General features: G+C 33.4%; 1 protein-coding gene across 1 annotated transcript in view; it reads right to left on the bottom strand.

Moving 5' to 3' along the window:
- LOC129310784 (fatty acid desaturase 4, chloroplastic-like) overlaps positions 1 to 21754 on the bottom strand; it is a 34441-nt gene extending 12687 nt beyond the window's left edge. Inside the window, exon 1 of the mRNA XM_054952698.1 lies at positions 21685 to 21754. Coding sequence (XP_054808673.1) covers positions 21685 to 21754 — 70 coding nt within the window. The remainder of the gene's footprint in view (positions 1 to 21684) is intronic.
- Positions 21755 to 23435: the final 1681 nt, after the last annotated feature.

The following is a 23435-nucleotide window of genomic DNA, read 5'->3' as shown; positions in this document are numbered from 1 at the left end:
TGTGATGATAATAAAATGTCTACTATGCTTGAATTTGATGGGAATGACAAGGGTATTTTGAATTGTGATATAGGTACACACATCCATTTTAAGAAAATTTTTCCACTCAACTTGATGTCTATGAGATTCTTAAGCTATTAGAGGAAATTCTGCTGCCCTTGTTTTAAAGTAAAACATGACATCTTGAATAGTGAAAGAGGTGGCTAGCATGTAAGCCAATGTTCTTGCAAGCCAAGTTGAAGAATTGGGAGTATAAGTAGAAGGAGGTAAATGACTATTCTTTGTTTGATGTTAAGAGTATTGAGGTTCATTTACATAATCCTTTGATTGGTTCTCATGATCATACCTTATAATAGTTCTTCTTTGCTACTTTCTTATACTTGGATGTCTACAATTTGTGCATGGTTTGTGTAAAGTCCAAACTCAATCCGAACTTTACCATTCCTAATCACATAATCACCAAACACAAGAATAAAATATCAGTAATAGCCCTTTACTTGTTTCTAAATTGTTAGGATCCTGACTTTTTAAAAAATATATATTGAAATAAAAGGGCTAGCAAATACACAATTCGACTCAAAAGGCACAATCCTTATCTATGAAATGTGCCATGTATATCTCAAAATTTTAAGATCCAAATTTAATTTAAAATAAAATATCTATGAATAAATTAAAAATTATGAATAATTTGATAGAGGTCTAGAGTTCAAATTTTACTAAGCAAAAGTTTGGTTTTAGTTTATTTTATAATTATGGGAAAAATTACCAAAGTTGCCTAGGGCTTTTATGCTATAATAGAAAAATGTTGGGCCCTTCTTGGTAATTTTTCCTAAAGTATTATTATTAGTTTTTTAAGAGCAATTTCAAGTAGAAATGACACAAAGAAAGTAAAGAAACAAAGAGCAAGAAAAATAAGAGAGTGAGAGGAAGAAGAGAGTAGGAAGAGAGGGAGTTAGGCTCAATCTAGGAGGCTTTATGATTGTTGTGAGATCCGCTACACGATAGTAACTCCCTACTTCAATCATCTTCCTCCCTTTTATTTTTCTTTAATTTTTGGAAGAAGAAATTTTTGGATTTTGATCTTAAAGGCTTTATTCTTGTAAATTTTTATTTCTTTGGGTTCTTGAGAGATTATTTTGAGTTTCTATATAGTGCTCTAATATTTTAGTAGGCAATGGATGAAAAAGGAAGTTTTAGGGCAAAAATCAACCCTAAGAGATGAATTTCACCTCTCAATGGTTTAAGCCTATTGATTTAGTTATAATTATGCTATTGAATCTAATAAGATTTAAATTAAGCTTTGGTTTTCTTTATAAGGGTTAATATGAAAGTGGTGACATTAAGTGAAGGTTTTTAGTTGGTTAAAAATTATATGATTTTGAAATTGGCCTAGTGGTGTCTAATAAATGATTTTGTGGTTACGTGATACTATGTAAATGGTTGGTTTTAATATATAGATCATTAGGATAGATTATATGCTCATTGGCCTAAGTTGTGTGGTCTGAGTTATAGTCTTCATTATGCTATTTTTCATGAAAAGTGATGTGGATCACTTATATTGTAGGAAATTGTTGGTGGAACTTAATTGGAGGATAAAGGACAAGCAAGTTTTATTTTATACAAGAGGGAAATCTTTTTGGTATAAAAGAGTTGAGTAACAGGAGAATTTATATTTCTTATTACTACTTTGTTTAGCTATTTTTGAATAATATTATTAGCTATCATGCATTATGTTTTTAAATGATTAAATGCAATTAATTATATTTTATAACAGACTTATAGGATACTACTTGAATAATAGTGCATATATTCTTTCTATATTTTGTTTATAATAATATTTTTATAGAAACAAGGTTGTTTGCACGCATTGTAATTATAGAGAATGAAGTTGCACTTAAGGAAGTGTAACTGGGTTGGTACTTTAAATAGGCTAAAGAACTGCTTACATGAGAAGTGATATTTGTTATACTACCTTAGAGTATTGAAGTGGTCAAAAATTGAAAAAGGTAGACAAGAGTGAAAGGTATGATCTCGGTAGGAGTTCACCAATGGGGAGGTGTGGACTTGTAATATTCTATGGTACACTGTAGTACTTAGTGTTGCCTTTCGTATTGCAAGCTCAGTGTATTAAAGTGGTTGTGGATTGTGTGTTTGATACCTCTCAGTGAGGGAGGGAATCTGACATATGAAGTGTGAGGTTGAATGCCTAGGCCAAGGTAGCCCTCACATGGAGAGTAAGTCAGGCTAGCTCTAAGAAGGAGTTAACTACTACTACTCATGATTCATGTTATAGGAGCATAGGTGGTTAGGTGGATTCGATCATGCCTTAGATTATGTTTTATGCTTGTAGAGGTATAAGTGGGTATAAGGTTTACCTGTGAGCTAAAGAATGCCAGGGGCATTCTGTCAGTCAAGAAAGGTCATACCGGCCTATGTCATGCATTCATGCATTTTAAATAATTAAATTATATGTTATATTTAATCTACTATTCATTTATTTGACTATGGCTTACTTTGTAATAATAAAATGTAAATTTCTCTGTTATTGAGATTATGGTTATCTCACCCCTTTCCTTTCAATATTTTCAAGTCCAGATGAAGGATTTAGTGGTGGACAAGGAAAGGAGTAGAGTTAGGGGTTGTTTGTGGATTGTAAAGAACTACAACCCCTTTCTTTTGAGCAAATCTATTATAATATATTTAATATTAGGGTTTTAGTAGGATGTGACTATACATATATGTGAATATGTGTGGATTGTGTGCTTATGTATGAATTTTTGCCACTTGTAGACTTGTGTTTAGGAAATGGTTATGATGTGTGATTTTGATGGATTCTTTTGATAGACCAAGTTTTCACTACAAGAAAATGTTTATTTTGGTATATATATATATATATATATATGAATATGTGTGATTCTACACGCAATTGAAAAGTAGTTGTATTGTGAATTATATGCTAAGGGCAAACATACACCTTGGATAGAGAGGGTAGGTTCGTGGGCCCTATGGGGATCTCTGAGCCAAGTGAAAATATTTAGCATGTGCATTATATAAACACATGGTGTTTGGATTGACTTTTGATCACTCATATGATTTTGTGCATTTTGGGAGTTTAAAGTCCATTTTAAGAAATGGCACCCGAGTGGTCAAATTTTAATGTATAGGGGTTTTCCATCATTTGAATGCTCTATTAGGAACTCTTAGTCCTATTTGACATGTCCAAAGTGTTCCCACAAGTTTGTGACACTTAGGATGAGATTTGAATAATTTTGAAAATGGTTTTTACTAAAAAACTATACTTTTGCATCTTAGTGTTTAAATCTCAATCCGACTATTGGATTTCTATAAAATTTAGATCACAAGTAAAAATTTTGATAAGCTTCGTGTGGGCTTTAGAATCACATCGATCGGACATCAAATGGAAAAATGGTGAGCTCCGAAAGTTGATCTAGAGATGTTGTTAATGTTGTCATGACAACAATACAATAATGTCATGACAGCAACCATTGTTGAGGTTGGGATGTGCATGAGTTTTGATCTGATTGTTAGACCTTTTTGAAATTTGGTACACTTGTAGTACTCTTTGAATGTGATGTGTGGGCTCTAGAATCACTTTGATCAAAGGTCGGATGATGAAATGGTGCACTCTGAAAGTTGGTTCGAATGTGTTGTTATGACAGCAAAAATGACAAACTTGTAATGTGTCCAAATTTTAATCCGACCATTAGATCTTTTTGAAATTTGGTACACTACTAGTAATCATTAAAAATGATGTGTGAGCTTTAAAATTACTTTAATTGGAGGTTGAACGGTGGAACAGTGCCTCCTGAAAATTGGCCTAGGAAGGATATCATGGTAGTAGTTTAATATTGTCATGATAGCATCTTTTTACCTTACTTTTGTCTAGCTTGCTTCCATGTGCTATAGGTAGAACTTATTTTTTTCTAAAGGTTTTCAATGATTTTTTCAATGGTGTATTTGTTTAGTGATTTAAATGATTGGCTTTCTAAGTTGATTTTAGGATCAACTCCTTAACCACACTTAGTTTATTTGAATTGTGTGATTTTTGGATAACACTCGAGGCAGGTGTTACATGCCATGTTCCATGGCATGTGGCATAAAGCAATGTGCCTTACCTTTATTTGTGCCATGCGTCGTGGTGTGGCACACCATACACCATAGTGCAATCTGCTATCATATGGTAATTTAGCAAGGGAATATCTATCACGCGCCATTTCCAATCCAACGTCCGATTAGAGTGATTCAAGCGCCCACACAAAGCTTACAATATATTCTAGCTAATAAAATAAGTTTGAACTTAATTTGATGGTCTGATCTAAAATTAGACACTCAGGGTATAAAAGCTACTTTTTCTTTCAAAACTTGCACCCTAAGTGCTCAATTCTCATTCCTCATCTCATTAGACCACTTCGGGCCTTGAATTAAGTCTAAAAGGACCACATACACCTGATTGACACTTCATACCACATATAACACATCATATATTCAATTTGACCTCTCAATGCCACATTACACACTCGTGGACTTATATGAGGCGTGATACATACAACATAATACAAAGAGACTTGTTCCACTTTCAATCATCCGACTCTTACATATAGGGCTCCGCCTCATCATATGGTCGGGAATCACAACTATACTTGATTCTTCCAAATAGGTTCTACCTCACCACTTGTGTCAAGTTATCACTTACAAAAACACAATCACCACATCAATTTTCACATATATATAAGTGGAACAAGGTATAAAACATTATATGCTTGCTTAGTTAGCATCTAGGCCTACCCATGTACCAATCACTAGGGCACCCTCGGTGAGATGCAACACCACATATATACAAGCAAGTTTTCATAACACAATTCATACACACATTCACTTATGCATCCTAGTTGGCAACTAAAACTTTAACAACATATTATACATTCATTTAACTCAATGGTAGTCGTAGCACTACTAAATGAAGCTACTCTTTTCTTGCTTCCTTTCTCAGTCTTCTTATGCTATCTTCACTTGTGTTCAAAAGTAACAGAGTGAGACATACGTCCTAGTAATTCAAAGGTAACCCCAATTACTGGTTAGTAAGTAAAATAATAAATAAGAGATAAAGTAGCATGTGTTTCAATTAAAGCAATATCATATGCATATATAAAAATTCATTCTCATCAATCACATTATGCTCATGCTCATCCATTTTTGGTTCCACCTAGTACAGTAATCTCTATGCTCAGACTAGAACTTCTAGTTATATGGAATAGGGCCCACCATATCACTACTCAGACTGGGTAATTGATAGGTCATATTTGTTATGCACTTTTCTTAGATATTTAGGACTATATTTTATGATAGAAAACCCTAAAATGTGCATTGTTAGTGATAAATTAGGATTTTATGCCTTAGTAATAAATTATACGTATTAGGAGTATTTTGGTCATTTTGCACTTTGTTGGGAATTAAAGGAGAAAATTAGAAATTTTATGTGTGCATTAGTTTTAGGTCCATTTTTATATGTTAAGAGTCTCCATATGTATTGATATCACATTCTTAGTGTAATTTTGCCTAAGTACTCAAATACATGCATTAGGGGTAATTTGGTCATAAAATACACTTTTTCACCAAATTAGGGTTAAGCTAGAGGTTTATGTCTTTTAATGAGCTAAGATAATTTTTTTAATTAGTTTTTATTGATTCATCTTAGGTTAAGTGTTATTAGGAAAAGACAACATTTTAAGGTTGTCTCCCTTTGATTACGGTTCAAGTGTGTGCTTGTCTACACTTATGTCTTGTGAGGCTCTTTTCCTTTAATCATTTTAATACCTTAGATAAATTAAATATTTCCTACCTTAGTCTAATTAAATAAATTTCACACTATGATTATTTCATTATTTGATTTAATTATGATTTAGGTGAATAAGTGTGACAAATAAAGACATAACTCAAAGTGATACTTTACATGGAAGAGGCTTTAGTTCAAGACTTGGTTTGGCACATGAGGGAGCTAAGGAGCATGAAATTTCAGACCTGAATGGGCTTCAAAATGGTGTGATTTATCATGTCTAATGAGGCACACATGAATTTTCATGCACTTGCACACAAGGGATCAAGTTGACTTGTCAAAGTTTAAGATAATTGTAATGTGTTTAAGAAGCTTGGAAGAAAATTTCAGATTTAAATTAAATGGAATTAGCAATGAATTCCAAGGAAATTAAAGGAACATAAGAGATTATCATGTCCATGCACATATGGGATTAGAAGAGCAATATTGGAATTATCACCCAAGTTAACTTGCAACCTAAACTACCCTTAACCTCACTTAAGCTAATAACTTGTTTTGAGTTTTGTGACAACTTGTTTAGCAAGTAGACCATCATATTTTCGTCCCAAACAGATTTTTATTAGGATTAGGATGAATTTTCAGATCATTTCACTTATTTTTTAAGATTTAAAACTTCAAGTTCATCAAATCCTCTCACTTTTTTCTCTACACTTTCACTCTCTCTCTCCATATCTTTCAATCTAACCATCCAAATTTTACCAAATCACCACCATTCTCTTCCTCTACATAACTAAATATCTTTCTCAAGGATCAAAACTTGTTTACTTGGGGTGAAGTTGAGGTGAAAAATGGACAAGATTTTAGAGCTTTATCTTGTTCATCACTCAAAGATGTAAGGCTAGGTTCTTGAAGGAGCTACTATGAGGAGGAGGAAACTTAGTTTGTATCATTTTCTAGTTAGATTTGAATTTCTTCTCTCTAATTTTTGCTCTCTAGAATTACAAAGTTTTATGACTATTTGATATTACAATTTTAAGTAATGATTCATATGATTGAGAGATGCTTGTTGCAACTTGAGTTTTGTTACTTTGAGCTCTAGATTTTGGCTTATATGAGTTGTATCATAATCTTGATATAGCTTGATGAGTTTAACATGTTTTCTTGCTTGTCGTAATCTTGCCAACTTGAATGCATGTGAATATCTTCATGAATCATAATCTTGAGCACGTTGATTCCTTCATATATACTTGACCTAATTGACACTCATATTTGTAACACTTTAGTTAGGCTTAATGTTAGCTTTGCTTTGCCTTACTCTAAGACCATAATCTTGGATTGGCATTGGTTAAGGATTAACTAAGTCTTGATTAATATAACTAAGTCACTAAAACTAAAGAGAAGAGAGAAGAAAACTAAACTAGCTAAGTTGTAATCAAACAAGGATTGATGACCAAATCTACATAGGAGTTCCTACTTCTAATAGGTTTTCACACACCCACTTCATTCTCTCTAGAATTAGGTTAATTAACTTAATTAGTTTTGAGACAAAATCTATCCCAAATCACCTTTAACCTATTACACACTTCACTATAGCTTATCCAACTAATCCTCCTCATAAAGATTGACCTAAGTTCATACTACTCGTACATAGTGTAAGTTAGTATTATTTTGTGAGGTTGCAAAATTTTGTTAGGGATTAGTCACTTATCCTCAAAATTAAACTAAAGCTAACCCTAATGCAATATAGGGCTAACCCTAGGTCATCTCCTAAGGAATGGTTTTAAGTCTAATTAAAGTTATTTAGTAGAATAAATCATCCAAAGTTGATGTTAATTACCTAATTACTAACCTGATTATCTAATGAATTAAAATAGAAAAATAAACATAATTATAAATTAAGTGGCTTCCCTATTAAAATAAGAACCCTAAGGTGTTACTAATGGAAGAATCTTGATTTCTAATCAAACATGGTAGCTCACTAAACTCCTTGCCTTAGCTGAAAAATGAGTTTACCTAAGACAACTATCTCAAGTACCTTAGCTTTAGTAATTCAATTCCCTAAGTGCTATTACAAGCTCTTTAGGTAACCTAACTAGCTTAGCTCTAGAATTAACTAAGTGTTTAGTTAAAATTCATTTCTAATTGCCACAATTCAAAGCTGTATGTAACATTCTAAATTTCTTTATCCTAAGTTTAGAGGTTAATCGAGGGTGAGGTAGAAGTTAGTGTGGGATTAGAGATTCGGATGATTAATTGGTATTTTGACTTGTTTGTGTGTTGTATGAACAGATATGGGTGATAGGAGCACGTTTTAGGTCAAAGCAAGTGCACATGGTGAGAATAAATTTCACTGTACCACGAGTCGCGGCTTGTGTTGCATGCGCTGCGGCACATGGACTAGAAAATCACTTCTTAAGTCATGAAATTGGGTGATTTTTAGAAGTAAAATTTAAAAACACATGAGATAGAGAGAGGAGAAGGGCTGAAGAGCTAAGACAAGTTTATTTTAGAGTAGTAGAAGGTGATTCAGATTGGTAACTTGCCAGGTAAGCTACGTATAAATCTTGCCTTCCATTCTACACAAATTTCTTTAAAAATGAGTTATAGGGAAATTGAATCGATGAAATTTGAGGGATTTGATTCTTGCCCAATAGTAATAAAAAGCTTTTCAGAAGTTAAATTAGAGCTTTGTGACTGGTTTAGAGCTAAACGGTAGAGCTTTAAACCTGTAGGCTCAATTTTAGCCTTTAGAGGGAGAAAGTTAGGGCAAAAATATGATTTGAATAAAATGAGACCGGTTAAAGTGATGTAAAGTAGTAATTGGGTAGCCCTAGACTTAGAATGGATAAATAGAAAAGAGTTTACAGATAATTATAGCCCTAAGTAGTAAAAATGAGTTTTTGGTCAAAATGGACCAAATGACTAAAATGCGTTCAGATTCGCATATTGTATGCGTGTGTAGAGGAAGGAAGCTTGAGATAAGCTTGTGTGATAGTTGAAATCCATGGGTAACTTTTCTAGTGACAGAAGGGTTAAGGTAACAGAATAACTTTCTTTGTTTGACTGCTGATTGTAACTGTATGTTAGTATGCTATGTAGTGCATGAAATGGTTTCAAACTAAGCATGTTTTATAGCATTGAGTGATTGTTGTGTGTGAAATGACTTTTGGTTGAAATAAGCATGGAAATGTGTGTTTTGTAATGTAAAATATTATTTGTATATATTATGTAAGAAAGTGTGAAATGAGAAATGGGAACCTTAAATGGTTTGGGAAAGCATGATCATAGGGGTGGGAGTTCACCTGAGTGTAGGAGATGATAAAGACCATGTGGCAAGGTTTCCTTAGTATTTGGTAGGGTGCGGTATTGGAAACAATTCTCTTTAGTGCCTTAAAAGGTGTGGTGTTAGAGAAGATCTCCTTAATGCCTATTTGAGGTAAGGTATTGGAGATAAGAGACTCCTTAGTATCTTTGAGATGCAGTGTTAGAGTCAACGACATCCTATTATGTGTATTGGGAAAATCATAGTCCGTATTGTGCATTAGAATATGTTTGGCTAGGTGATTCTACCACTGCAGGTGAGCTCAAGACTAATGAGAGCGTACATTAGTCTAAGATGAGCCTATGGTTTCATGTTGGGGTGATTTAGAGGTTCGGTCAGTAGAGATCATGCTAGTATGTTATGCGATATGATGAAATATCTTGAGATAACATGGAATCCTTTATGATTGATGAAAAGTTAAAAATGAAATGAGATATGTGATATAAACACTATTTTATAAGGTTTTTAATGATATGGTATGTTTACTTCTATATTGTTGCATGTGATAGTCAGTAAGAGTGAGTTGTTCTGTTACTAAGATTTTTATCTTACCCCCGTGGTTACATGTTTACAGGATCAGGAAGTGATCAGTGCAAAGGAAGAGAGTCTAAACTGGCTTGAGTTCTGAAGCCATGCACTCTGAGTTTGTGTAATGAATTAAACTAAAAGATTGTATATATAAATGTATATGAGTTGCCATAGAGTTACATACATGTATTGAATTGAGATTTTGTGAAATCAAGCCTGGTTATGTGTATATGTGTTGTTTGAGACAAAAGGGTTATAATTTGAGTATGTTTGTGTTGATATGGTTGGTTGTGTTAGTAAATCTTAAGCTAAGGGACAAATTATGATGAAATGAGTAATTTGGGGGCTAAGATTGTATTGTAACTATGATTGTATATGTATGGGTTGAGAAATAACAAAGTAGGCTAAGTTATACCAAGAAATGGCAAAATATGTGAAGTTAGTAAATTGTGAAAATTGGTTGTAGAAGGGTCAAATTTTGATATATAAGTATGATTGTGATTAATTGTGGTCAATCAGGTGTATTAGATCTTTTTGGACTTGGTTTAAGGCTTAGTGTGGTCTAATAAGAGAGAAGGATTGATTTGAGTGCTTGGGTGCACAATTTTTTTTTTTAGAAAAAGTGATTTTTTACACCCAGGTATCTAAATTTTGATCCAACAATTAGATTGTATCCAATCCTATCTCATTAGTTAGTATACGAGCTAAGCTTCATGTGGGCACTTGAATCACTCTAATCAAATGTCGTATGTGAAAACAGCTCACATCAAAAGTTCATTATTTTGCTATCAAAATGATAGTAGAAAATCAGACAAGCATGCTGCGGTGCCTAGTGACACATGCCACAGCTCACGGCATAGAAAGGGTAAGCGTATGGCTCTTTGCCATATGCTGTGGTGCACGAATTGCACGCTACAGTGCACGGACCAAATTTTAGTTTTATTTATTTTTGTGTTGAAATGCATGCAATTGGGATAGAAATGCTAGTGGGTTATGTCCACTACGTATTTGAGGAGTGTATGATTTGCTTCCACTGTGTATTTTTCTAATTATATTGTGAATTGAATGATTTTACAAAATAAGTCTTCAGCTAAAGCTTTTAAAAATGAAATTTGATTATTATAATTGATGGGAGGTAATAGTAAGACCGTAATCTTCTTTTACATTGAGTGAATATGAAAGGAGGTTACACTATACCTAAGCTCAAAACTATGAAAACTCAAGCAACTCATCAAGTATTCACCACCAAATTACATGCTAGGCTAATAAAAGACATTCACCAATTGAAATCACATATTACCATGCAAATTCATAGAGTGGATGAAATTCCAGCAGTCCTTTGGTCATGAAATTCAACTCAACAATCTTGTTTCAACATTACAAATTACAAATAACCATGAAAATAAAGTCAATTGAACTACAATCATAAAAGTCATAGTATTCTAATGAAATTGAAATAAGATGAAGAAATAGTTGAGCTTAGCCAATTGAAGATTTCAAAACTCCTCTTTCATTAACTCTCCCCTAGGATTCCATGAAGACTCTAGCTAGAAAACATCAAGAAAATATTGCTACCTCCATGAACACTATGTGGCCGTGGGGGTTACTCCATTGATCTTGATGAATTGAGCTCCAATCTTTTTCCTAGTGATTGGGTTGTGTTCAACCTTGAGAGAGGAGAAGAATGGTGGAAGAATTGAGTGGATTTGATGGTGGAAAGAGGGAGAAATGGTGGTTGGAAGTTGCTAGAAATGTAGAAAGAAGATGGAGAAAATGAAGAACGCAAAGAACAAGAGAGAGAGAGAGAGAGAGAGAGTATGGGAGATGAAATGAATGACTTGTGAATCTCCAAATTAGTGCTGTGTGTGTGCTCTTTAGTGTTTCCCTCAGCTGAAGCATCAATTAAAAAATAGGAAGAGAAATTAAAATGGAAATGGAAGCCTTGTCATACTTGTAAGGTGGCACCCTCCTATTAGTTTATAGATGATTCCAATGTATGCCTAATTTCCCATGTGTCATCCACATTTTTAAGGTTGATTTAATCCCTCACATAATCAGAAATCACACCCCAAGTGCTCAGCTATTGACCTCAAGGAGTGTTGACCTCAATTACCTAATTGATGCACAAGTCACATGCAACTTATATCACATAAATCACATAATATAATTAAATAGCATGTGACATAATAAAATATAATTAATGTCCATAATTAAATTCACAATTAGAAGGGAGAATTCATTAAAATAACCAATTTCCAAGTTGCATAAAATTATATAAGAATTTTCACACAAAGGCAAATCGAAAACTAGGTCAAACTAAGATACTTTAGAAAGTGTTGACTTTTTATTTAATTTCTCCCAAACTAAAATGAATTTCAAAAATCTAATTTAACCACTCATCAACTAGACATAAAATGTACTTTTTTAATTTTTCTTGTACATTTTGTCAAAATTTTATTTTTGGGACCAAAATAACCTTAGTACACTAAACCTTGAAACTTAGGCAAAATTCCAAATCTAATACAATGTGTGCACTTTGAGGTGATAAATCATTAATAAAAAGGTCTTAATTGACAAATAAAAGTGTGTATCAAATGTGTTCTATTAGGCAGCGACAACCTTAGTTTAGTAATCCTCTTCGCGTATGGGTAGTCTCCTAGGTTCGTTATGGTGGAGTTAAACTCTACGCTTTATATCATTAGGACTTTCTAGCCTTATATAGAGTATGACTACGACCCCCTACCCTAGTCTAGGGTAACCTTATGGATCATTCCATGTCCTAGGTCCATCATGGAAGAGTCAAGCTCTATGCTCTGTATTATCAGGATTCTCTTAGGTCAATCGTAGTGGAGTCAAGCTCTATGCTCAAGTTCATCAAGACTTCCTGGACCTCCTCAGAGTAGGGCTACATTCCCCTATCATAATCTAGGGTATACTTATGGATGCAATGCATTTTAATACATATGACACCTCAAATTTATTTCAATCAATACTCACATACCCACATGCATATTCTTTCATGATGCTGCTACTCTATCAGTTCACAACACAATGCACATAGTTATATAAAAAAATACTTGTAAACAATTTCACAAACAAACAAGCAAAAGGGTTACTCCAGTTACCTTTAACCCTTACTACTAAGGGTTATAAATCACATTAAGCTCTTAAGGGTGTAGATTCTCACGAGCAATGCCACAGTTGCTTAATCTACACAATATAATGTCCCTAAGTCAATTCTCAACATTTTATATAAGCATTGATTCGACTAAACCAAATCCCTTAACACATAAAATAGTCCAATTAGCACCTTTTTGAATTCACAAGTCCATTATCTATAATTATTAGCCCTATAGGCTATTCAAATGACCATAGCAAGCTCCTAACACACTTATTCAACTAATTTTCACCATTTAACCTAACTTGTAGGCTATTTTGAGCCTAAATCTCAAAGCATAACCATTCAACTCCATACTAGTCATAAAATCATAGTTCCATATTCGATAGCCCTTTTTAAACCTTTCTTTTAGATTCCAAGACCTTAAAACTCCCTAGTTCAATTTCTTAACCAATGAAATTCAATGAAAATGGGATAGAAATGAAGCTTAGGGCTGTGCATTACTTACCAAACAAGTCACTAATTAAAGTAATCTCCCAAGCTCCGGATATTGCAAGCCCTAGCAGAGTTGAGCTTTTCTACTCCTTCAGATGCATTTTTCACAATTTTCCCTTTTGATTTCACAAGCTGATCACGTCAGGTTTAAGTGATTTCTACACAATGTGCCGTGTTGTGTAACAGCATAGCTCCCAGCCCCTTACGCTAGCAAATGTGGTGCTAGCACATGTCTCCTCGAAACCACAAGTCATTGGCAACTTTTAGGGCCTTGACCACATCTAAATGGATAATGCACACTTGATTGATCAATCCTACAAACAATATAACCCGCATACACACATTTAGCCACTTAATTGCCCCTTTCACACATTTGGGTACCAATTTCACTTTTCTCAATTACTTTCCACAAAGCTGGCCAATTTTACACATAACACACATAATTCTCTTCCATACATATATACACTCATCTATTATCCTATACAGTCATTTTCAACACATACACACATGTATACATGATGGACTAAGACACCCAAAATCATATACATATCCGCTTTCAAATGTTTATGCATAATGTTTGTTCCTGTGGCATGTAATGTCCTCCTTGACATTACCAAGACAACACTCATACTCGCCGTTGTGATAACTAGAATTAGATAAAATCCTAAGAAAAAGTTATCACAACCCAAGGCTTTAAAATATAATTAGTTTAAAACAATGGGATCTCAAGAAAACCATTTTAAAGAATATTGTTTGAACTCAAACTATAGTTCAAAATTAATTAAATAAGGTAACGGAAGCATGGAAATCAAAACAGAAATTGAAACAAGCTAAAGCAAATCTAGAAATTCTCCAGATTCTGGCTCATTCGCCGCGACGCAAGCCCGCCCACCACAGTGGATGGCACAGAGGGACGAGTCCCTTGAAGGCCACTTGTGCCACAGCACAACTACCAAGCATCGTAGCATGCACCTACTATCCTAACAACAGATTGTTGTTATGACTGCTCTTTAAACTTTCGAAGTACATAATTTCACCATCCGATGTCTGATTTGAGCGGTTCAAGTGTCCACATGAAGCTCTTCGAGCCTTCTAGCTATTTGCACTGGTCTCACATTTAATTAATCATTCATTTAAGAGATAAATACTTGAATCCAAATTAGTTTGCTTTCACCTCAAAACACATACAAAGGTGTCCAACTCACGATACCAAATGCCAGTAGCCCTAGAGACACTTTGACCACCTCAAATGGACCACACACAACAAAGCAATTCATTCATATCACCTAAATAGACAATCACACTTAAAATGACCACCAAACCCCCATTTGATAATAATACAAAGGGGTGGATAAAATTTAGCACACATGTGAATTGGTCATTTTGGCACATAAATCACTTCAATTATATCACTTGTAATTGTAACTAACTTGGCCAAGCATGCAAAATGTCAACCTTGGACCAAGATACGCACACTTATCACAAATTCGTACAAGTGATATCCTAAAATAATGTAATATTCCTAAGTTGGCATAATAAGATAACATATTCGTTACAAACCTAAAAAGGAAAAGGGAAGAGCTATACAACTATTACTTTTCACTCTTCAATCACCCCTTCTTTCTCCTTGCCCCTACTAGAGCCCTCACCTGTAAAATATAGCCACAAGGTGAGATAAATATCTCAGTAATAGAACAATTCACTACTATTAATTAACATGCATAACCATTAGGGAGTAAAGCTATTAAAATACCAAAATATACTTTTGCATATTATAACATACTCTTTTTCATGAACACAAATCATTTACTACTAGCATTATCATCCTACCATCCAAGTCTCCATATCACCCCAATTGAAACCATAGGCTCTTGAACCAAGTGCATATCCACAATAGTCCGAGCTCACCTTTGGTGGCAGGATCACCCAGCCAAAGGTGTCATATCCTACTTCCAGACTATGGTCTCCCCTATTGCACATGAATTATGGTATCGTTACTCCAATACTGCATCACTAATGCTAAAGAGCGTCACTTTTTAACACCATATCTTGCATGGATACTAATGAGAAAATCTCTAACATTGTGCCTCACTAGACACTAAGGAGATACATACCATATGGACTTCCATTACTCCTTCCTACGGGTAAACTCTCACCCCCTAACATGATCATGCTCAAATTACCACACATTTCACACCTGTAAGTGAAATCACTAATTTTCATATAAGAACTCACAATTCTTTATCATTTTGAAAGTATTTTCTAATGCATGAGAAAATCATCTTTCAGAATATGCTAAGCTTTCAGAAACATGTAAACACATATATTTATCTACTCACAAATAGTTTAGCAATATAATCAATTAGTATAAATTATTATGTTACCTCAATCCTTTGTCACACAAAAGGGTTACCATAGCTCAACGTTAGCCCCACACGTTCTATATGCATGAGGTAGCTCGAGCAATACTCAATCTACATAATTAAGTGGCAATCATCAATTATCACTCTGGATAGCCCCAAATTCACTAGATTCTAAATACCTAAAATACCCAAATTCCTTTTCTAACAACATCAACCATTTTCAAACACTTTAACCATCCTATTAAATATCCCATTACACCAAAGTCACTAATCAATATGCCACATTGTCTTAAAATCTCCAGATTATGCCTAGGGTTCATCTATACCCCTAACAAAAATTTCTAATCATCATAAAACTCATAAATTTAGGGTTAGAAGCTTGATTTAACTCTCCAAGACCTTAAATAAACTAATAGGTTCAGTCTAAACTCAAGGGAACCAAAATCTAAGCCCCATATTGCCCCAAATGTCCAGATTTTTACATAATAAGGGAGAGGGAGAAGAAATGAAAGCTTACCTAATGTATATAAAGCTTGAAAGGCCTCCAAAATCATGTTAGAAGCAAGCCCTAGAAACCACATGCTCTTCTCCATTACTGCTCTCGAGTTTACCCTTTCCTCTCTTTTAATTTTTAGTGTGGTTTGCAATCTAATAAGTGCAGATTTTGTACGTCAGCCGTGACACATTGACATGCCCGCCACGGTGTATGGCATAGAAAGTCCTACCAAAATTTAAACTCTCTTCCGTGCCATAGCCCGCTTAAACATCGACCTAAGTTTCTTCTAAGGTTGTCCAAGAATCCAAAAATCATATTAGTCTCCCATAAATCTCATTGATGAATAATTTGTCTAAATTGACCAATTTACTATTGGAAACACCGATAATTACTAATTGAAAAACTTAGGATGTTACATGGAAACTTACATACATATTCATAACTATTGAGTATATACAAGTTCATTACACCTAAGCTTACAAGGCTTTATTGAGAAATCACAATTCTTGGCCTGAATCTTTCCCTTTAGCATTATTACTATCAAAACTTGAAAAATGTAAATAACCATGGGTAAGATTAAAATCTCAGTAACCAATATAGATTATAAATGGTCACTATCACAAATAACCATATGAAAGTAAATAAAATCAAGTAATAGGTTATATACATTATAACATAGTTTTGCATATAGCTGTTCTCTTTTCTAACATTTCACGCAATCACATTTACTAGCATGATCATGTATGCACCGATCTTCCAAAGCTCCTCGATATAAAACCTAGGGCTTTAATGGATCAATCATATATTGACCCGAACACACCTTCAGTGGTAGAAACACCTGGCCAAAGGTAATCTATCCTACCTTTGGACTATGATGTCCTTCATCTCACACACTTGTGATAAAGGCATCGTTGACTCTTAATTGCACCTTAATGGGCACTAGCGAGTTGCCAGACTACCTGAATGTCCTATGGTAACAGTCCTAATATAATGTTATACTGTATTACCCATAGTACCAGCTTGTAAAATGATGTACCAGATGTCCTATGGTGTCAGCTCGACTGTATGGATTTATTTAGTCACATCTCTATGCACAAACATCCACACATACCCTAGGTGAACTCCTACCCCTTATGATCATGCTTTTTCACATAATTCATCTCAATTCCATACTTTATACCATATATATGTGAATATATATCAAACAAAGTCAGAAATCATCAAACTTTATTTTCACAAATCAATTTCATGCTAAACTCGTTTACATGTCAAAATCATGCATAAAAACTTATAAAATAATAAATGCATAATTTTAAATTTACTTCTACACAGTTATAATAGCTAATAAACATAATGAATTATATAGCAACCCTTATGTTTGCAAGAAAGGGTTTTTCATGTTCCAAAACCTCATTTAAACTCCTTCTCATGATTTCAACACATCACACACAAGAATCTACACAAATTAAGACACCCCAAGTCAATTACTTGATTGGCAAACAATGCCAACTATAGCAATCTAGCACCTAACCGTTATCATTTCCTTTACTCGTGTCCATTTCCACTTTTCTACACCCTATCACTACTCAATTCAAGTACTAACACACTAACTACTAAATTCCTTTGAGTTTTCTCTCTCTAAATTAGGTTAATTTGAGCCTATAGCTTTAAAGCTTTATCGTTCAGACTCAAACTAGTCAAAAAGGTCTATTTTAGTCCCAAAGAACCTTTCTATTACTATAGGGTAAGAAATCAACTCCTTAAAACTTCCAAATTCAATTTCTCAATAGCTTAAACTTAGAGAAAATAGAGTAGAATTGGAGGTTAAAGCAGTACAAGACTTACCCAATAAGTAACAAGTTGGAAACATCATTCTTGCTCCCGATATTTGTTGCCCTAGTAAGGGTCTCCTTCTTCTCCATGCTTGAGCCTATTTCTCTTAATTTTCTTCTATTTTTCATGAGCTAACACGTGCTTATTTACCAAGTTTCTGCACCATGCACCGCAGTGCATGGCATAGTGAGGAGAATTCCTCACCGTGCTCACACGCTCTACTTTGCAACACTATTTTCCCACTCAAATATGTTTATATAACATCCCAGAGAGTCAAAACAACACTTCACCAACAAAAATCCTAATCTCATGTTAATTCACTAATTCATTCCTTAATTAGCATTAATGCATGAATTAGAAAATTTGGGATGTTACAGAGCATGGCTTATTTCTCTACTAGGGCTTGCTACATTAGAGGTTTAGGAGTGAATTAGAGCTAGATAACACCCAAGGTAAGTATACTAAGCTTCTTCTTCCCTTTCTCTTTCACCTTCTTGAAGATTTGAGTTAGGAAAGAGATTTTTGGTCCATAGAGACTATAGGTTCGAACCCATTAATTTAAATAGAGTTAATGAGTGTTATATAGACTATCTAAACCTAACCTAATAAAAGGTTTATTAGTAAGTGCCAATAATATCCAAAAATTGGCATAAATAGAGTTGTTGGAGGTGTTTTGAAGCCATTAACGGTAGTTTAATGGTTCATTTATGACAATAAAAGTTAAGAGAATTGAGTAAACCCTATGGGTATATTGGAAAGTGAGAGATTGTATTTTATGTGGACTAGAAGACCTCAACTATAGTACTGAGATTTATACTAATAAGGATATTATTAATGAATGATTTGATTAGTTGTAGATTTAATCACTCTCTAGCACCATTTAAGCTTGAGGAAAGCTTTGGAAGTGTTAGTAGCTGAAGGCTAAACCTTTGACCTCTCAAAGGTTTGAGATAATTGGGAAAAATTTAGTTGTATAATTTCTTATTAATTGATTGTACATTAAATGAATTTGTTTATAAATCATGATAGAGATTAACTTGTGTTTAGTGGAAATTTGGCAATGTGATAAATTATGTTTTGTGCAAATATGTGTATGGATTGATGAAAACAATATGAGTCCCACAACTCACTTAAAACAAGTAAAAAAAAACAAAATAAATGTTTAAAATTGCCAACTCAAAAGTCAATGAATCTTCACCTATCTACTAACAATATAATTGCAATAGAGAGAGAATTTTGTACTTCACACAATTTGGTCAATAGCTTTGGAGAATCAAAATTTCCTCCAGGTGACCTTATAAGAATCTAACACTCTTTCAAATAGGTTAAAGGCACAACTATTGAAAATGACCAAAACAAGAAATAGAGATAAGACAATAAGGAACAATTTAAGAAAAGAACAAGTAATTTGGACACATAAAGTAAGAGATATAATCACTCAAAGACACCTTAGGGTTTTAGAATCCTCTGAAAAGGCTTCCTAGACCTTGTTGGCTTGTAAAATGGGCATAGAATGGGTTTAATTTTTAAAATTGATAAAACTACTGTTGAATTGAAGATAAGAAGTGTAGCTTTCCAATGAATAAAATCTCTAGTCAAAACTCCTCCTGAGGCATTCCTAGTGAAGTTTTGAAATTGGGTTAGGAATGCTAGAAATAGAGACAATGTTGGAATTTGCTCACTTGATGTCTAGCTCTTTTCTTGAAATACAATTTTTTTTCAAACTTTTGACACAAAAACACAAAAATCACAAAACCTAAAATAAGACTAAAAATTTAAAGAAAACAATTTAAACACCTAGAATTCAAATTTAGAATTAAAACGAACACACAAAACACAAAATGTAAAACACAATTGTTTTTTATTTTTGAAAAATTTCTAGAAAAATTTAGAAACATAGAAATTGTTCAAAAATGAAAATTAAATGCTAAATCAACCTCAAAATCAAACTTAGCACACTCCTTGGTGATGGTGCCAAATTTTGACTTGACTATCACACACACATTCAAAATAGTGCTAGAATTAACCTTGAATGTAGAAAAGGTTCAACATATCTCCCTAGTGAGTGACTAAAATCTAATATCAAGTTTAACTAGTAAAATAAGTCACCCAAATGTTGAGATTGGTTTCTATAAAACTACTAAACAAAGTGCAAACTTCTAATCTAAAGTACGTGAAATGGAAATTCCCTTTAATGAGTTGGAACCCTAATGATTGGTTGATATTGAAATCCTTATTTTCTTAATAATTGAGCCAATTAATGCTTCTAAACTCCCTTTGACCGAATTGGTTAAGGAAAATTATTCAAAGTTAATCAACCTAACTAGTTCAATTCCCTAGGTCTTAAATTAAAGTTCTTAGTTTATTTCACTAATTGGTGTAAGTTTTGGACAAGTGTGACCATTAATTCTCCCCTTATGTACCATGCCCATGAAAAAAATTATGAGTAGCCATAAGATTATGTAAAGATACTCAATGTGACAAGCATCATCATTAGAAGATTATGTAACATTAAAGTAAGCAATTCACCAATTGAAAAACATAAAATTATGCATAATTCCAAGAGGTGGCCAAACTCAACCATGAATAAATAAGAGAGAAAGTAATTTTGCAAACATCTTCTCTTTACACAAGGATTAAATTCAAATTAGAATTACAAGGGTATTATAATTAAATCCTCAATTAAGGTATCTAATCATCAAGTTAAAAGAGAAGAGCTAGGAATTTAGGAAAGCTTAGCTATGTAGAGCTCATCATTCATCCTTCATCTTCCTTTCTTTAAGATTCCTCCAAAGGTGCCTAGCCTCTCATCTGCATCTTTATGGCCTTCATTATCTTTATGAGGTATCTGAACTCTTTAGCCATTAAAATGATGATTTGAAGCTTTGCAACTTGAGGAGAGTGCTAGGGAATGGATGGACAAGGTGAAAGGAAGAGAGTGGTCTGTTTTATGGAGGTTTGTGAGAGAATTGATGGTGATTCAAGGGTGGCCAAATGGTTTCAATGGAAGAACAATGAAGAACAAGAGAAAATGAGAGAATGGCTTCGAGATGAATTTTTTATTATAAATTTCTATATGAATGGCATGCATAGAATGTTTTATTTTTTATTTCCAAAATGATTAAAATTAAAGATAATTAAAATAAAAATGTAAGTGGATTTAAGTCACATGGAAGAGGCTTGCAAGGTGGCATATCCTCAGTGGCTTGTAGATAATTTCAAAGTGTGTCAACTTAATCTCATGTATCATCAATAATTTAATTAGATCTACTCTGACCAATTATAACAAATGATGCCTAAATAATTAGCGTTCAACTCCTTAAAGCCTTGGCACACTTGCCTAATTGATATATATGTGCACGTCTCACCTATGTCACAAAATACACATGATTTAATTTAATAAAATGTGACATCTTAAAATCTAATTAAATTGCAGCCTTGCATTCATATTTAGAAGGGAGAATTTATTAAAATTTTCTAAGTGATAGGCACATAAAGCTGTCCAAAATAGTTTTGGTACACACTTCAAGAGTTAAGATCTTTAACTCTCTTTTGATTACAAACCCAATAGTTTTGGTACAAACTTGAAGAGTTAAGATCTTTAACAGTGGTCGATAGGGGTAAGTGTTGTTTTATTAATCTAAGAGCCTTCGATAAAAAGTACCCTTCGCTTTTCTAAAATGCTCGATTAGTCTGCCTCAGTAAATGTACAAAGTAAACCACTGTTTGGCTTACCTTCTTCTTCCCATTCGGGTTGAGTTGACTCGAAGTAAAGTATGAAGGAATGGAACCACTGGAGAGTCATCTATAGTTCACACTTAGGTAAAGGAGACTAACTTTAGAAGCAGAACACAAATCAATTTTTGCTATTTTGAGTTCTTATTAAGCGTAGCAAAATCAAGGTTTATGATAAAGTAAGCAAAGTTTCCATGGTGTTCTACCTTTACGTGGTCTCGGTCCACAATAGAAGGATCTATACCTGAGCCTCACTACTACTTAATTTAATTAATTAACAGCTAAGCAATTTCATGACCTGAGCTTTCCTTAACTAGCTGACCTTACTTCATAACCTTAACATACTTTATTTCTTATTATATCATAGTCCTTTGCCACTTCAAACGGGCACTTCTCCCTTTCTTTTTTGAATTATAAAAAAATGGGCATGTTACATTAATGATAGGAGAAGAAGTAAAAGATCTAGTGCCCAAAGAAGTAAAGTCATAGGAGAAGCTAATAGTGGGGAACTTTATAGGGGCATGTGACTATGATTATCCCACTTGCACACAATTACAAACCTAAAACTAGGTAAAATGAACATACTTGAAAAAGTCAATAAAAATTGTCGAGTTTTATTTAATTACTCCCAAAATAAAATGAATTTGTAAAAACTAATCTGACCATTCTTTTATTTCACTTGAAATACACTTTGTCAAATTTTCTTTTACATTTTCTCATGAGTTTATTTTTTAGACCAAAATAAACTTAATAGTCTAAAGAAAATTGTGTATTCTTTGAGCTAATAACACATGATTAATGATCATAATTAGCATAACAAATGTGTAATAAATGAGTTCTGTTAGTCATGCAATGAGTAACATGATAATATTCAACATAGTTGAGTGCACAAGTTATAATAAGCTTGGCCTTAGCATTAAGATTAACAAGTTGTTTATCCTCATCACTCCATTCTTATTTTCTCTTTTCTCTCATTAGCCCATCATCTCCAACCGCCATTAGAACATACAAGCCCTTGGTGATGATGTCTACCATTTCAATATCAAAAAGTGATAGTCTTCACCCCTTGAAGGCAAGTAGTCTAGTTTTGGACAATCCTTTTCTGAGGTTATCATGTATACAATTAACCATTAATAGTATCTTTATACTTTGATGATTAAATCAAATTTAAGCAACCAAGCTTTAATAACAATTGAAAGTTTGCCTAAGAGGGGCTAAATTGAGCTTAATAAAAAATTTATCTAATAATAAATTCAAAGAGATGAGTTTAAAAAGTTATCACCAATCATAACAGAAAGTAAGGAAGAGAATCTTGCTTATAATAGAGAGCAAGAAAGATATTACTAAGTACCACTTGAGATTTTCTCCACTAACTTCACCAAGATTAATCTGAGCTCTTGGTAGCCTCATTATAATCCCAAACTTATATTAAATTCTAAGTTACTCCCCTTATAAAGGTAATGATTAATCCCTTTTATACCTTCGTGTTTAAGATCCTCTGTCTCAAGAAAGAAAAACAAATGTGTATAGAGTAAGTTCAAAAATGAACTACCTTTATCAAACACTCACTTTAAGAGTTGATACAATTAGTAAAGCTCACTTGTAATGAATATAAAATTAGAAAGTTGGCAAAATAATTAATGAAATAAATATTATTGTTCGTTTGTTTGCATTTTTTTTCATTGTCTTTATAAATGCTTCTATTTATAGTTGGGCTTCATAAATAATTCGTTAGACTCATGAATATAGAC

Source organism: Prosopis cineraria, unplaced genomic scaffold (assembly GCF_029017545.1).
Source record: "Prosopis cineraria cultivar Desert tree isolate PC_DT_omini unplaced genomic scaffold, ASM2901754v1 PC5, whole genome shotgun sequence".
Classification (NCBI taxonomy): Eukaryota; Viridiplantae; Streptophyta; class Magnoliopsida; order Fabales; family Fabaceae; genus Prosopis; species Prosopis cineraria.
Note: the sequence above shows the minus strand (reverse complement) of the source record. Positions and strands in the feature narration are given on the sequence as shown.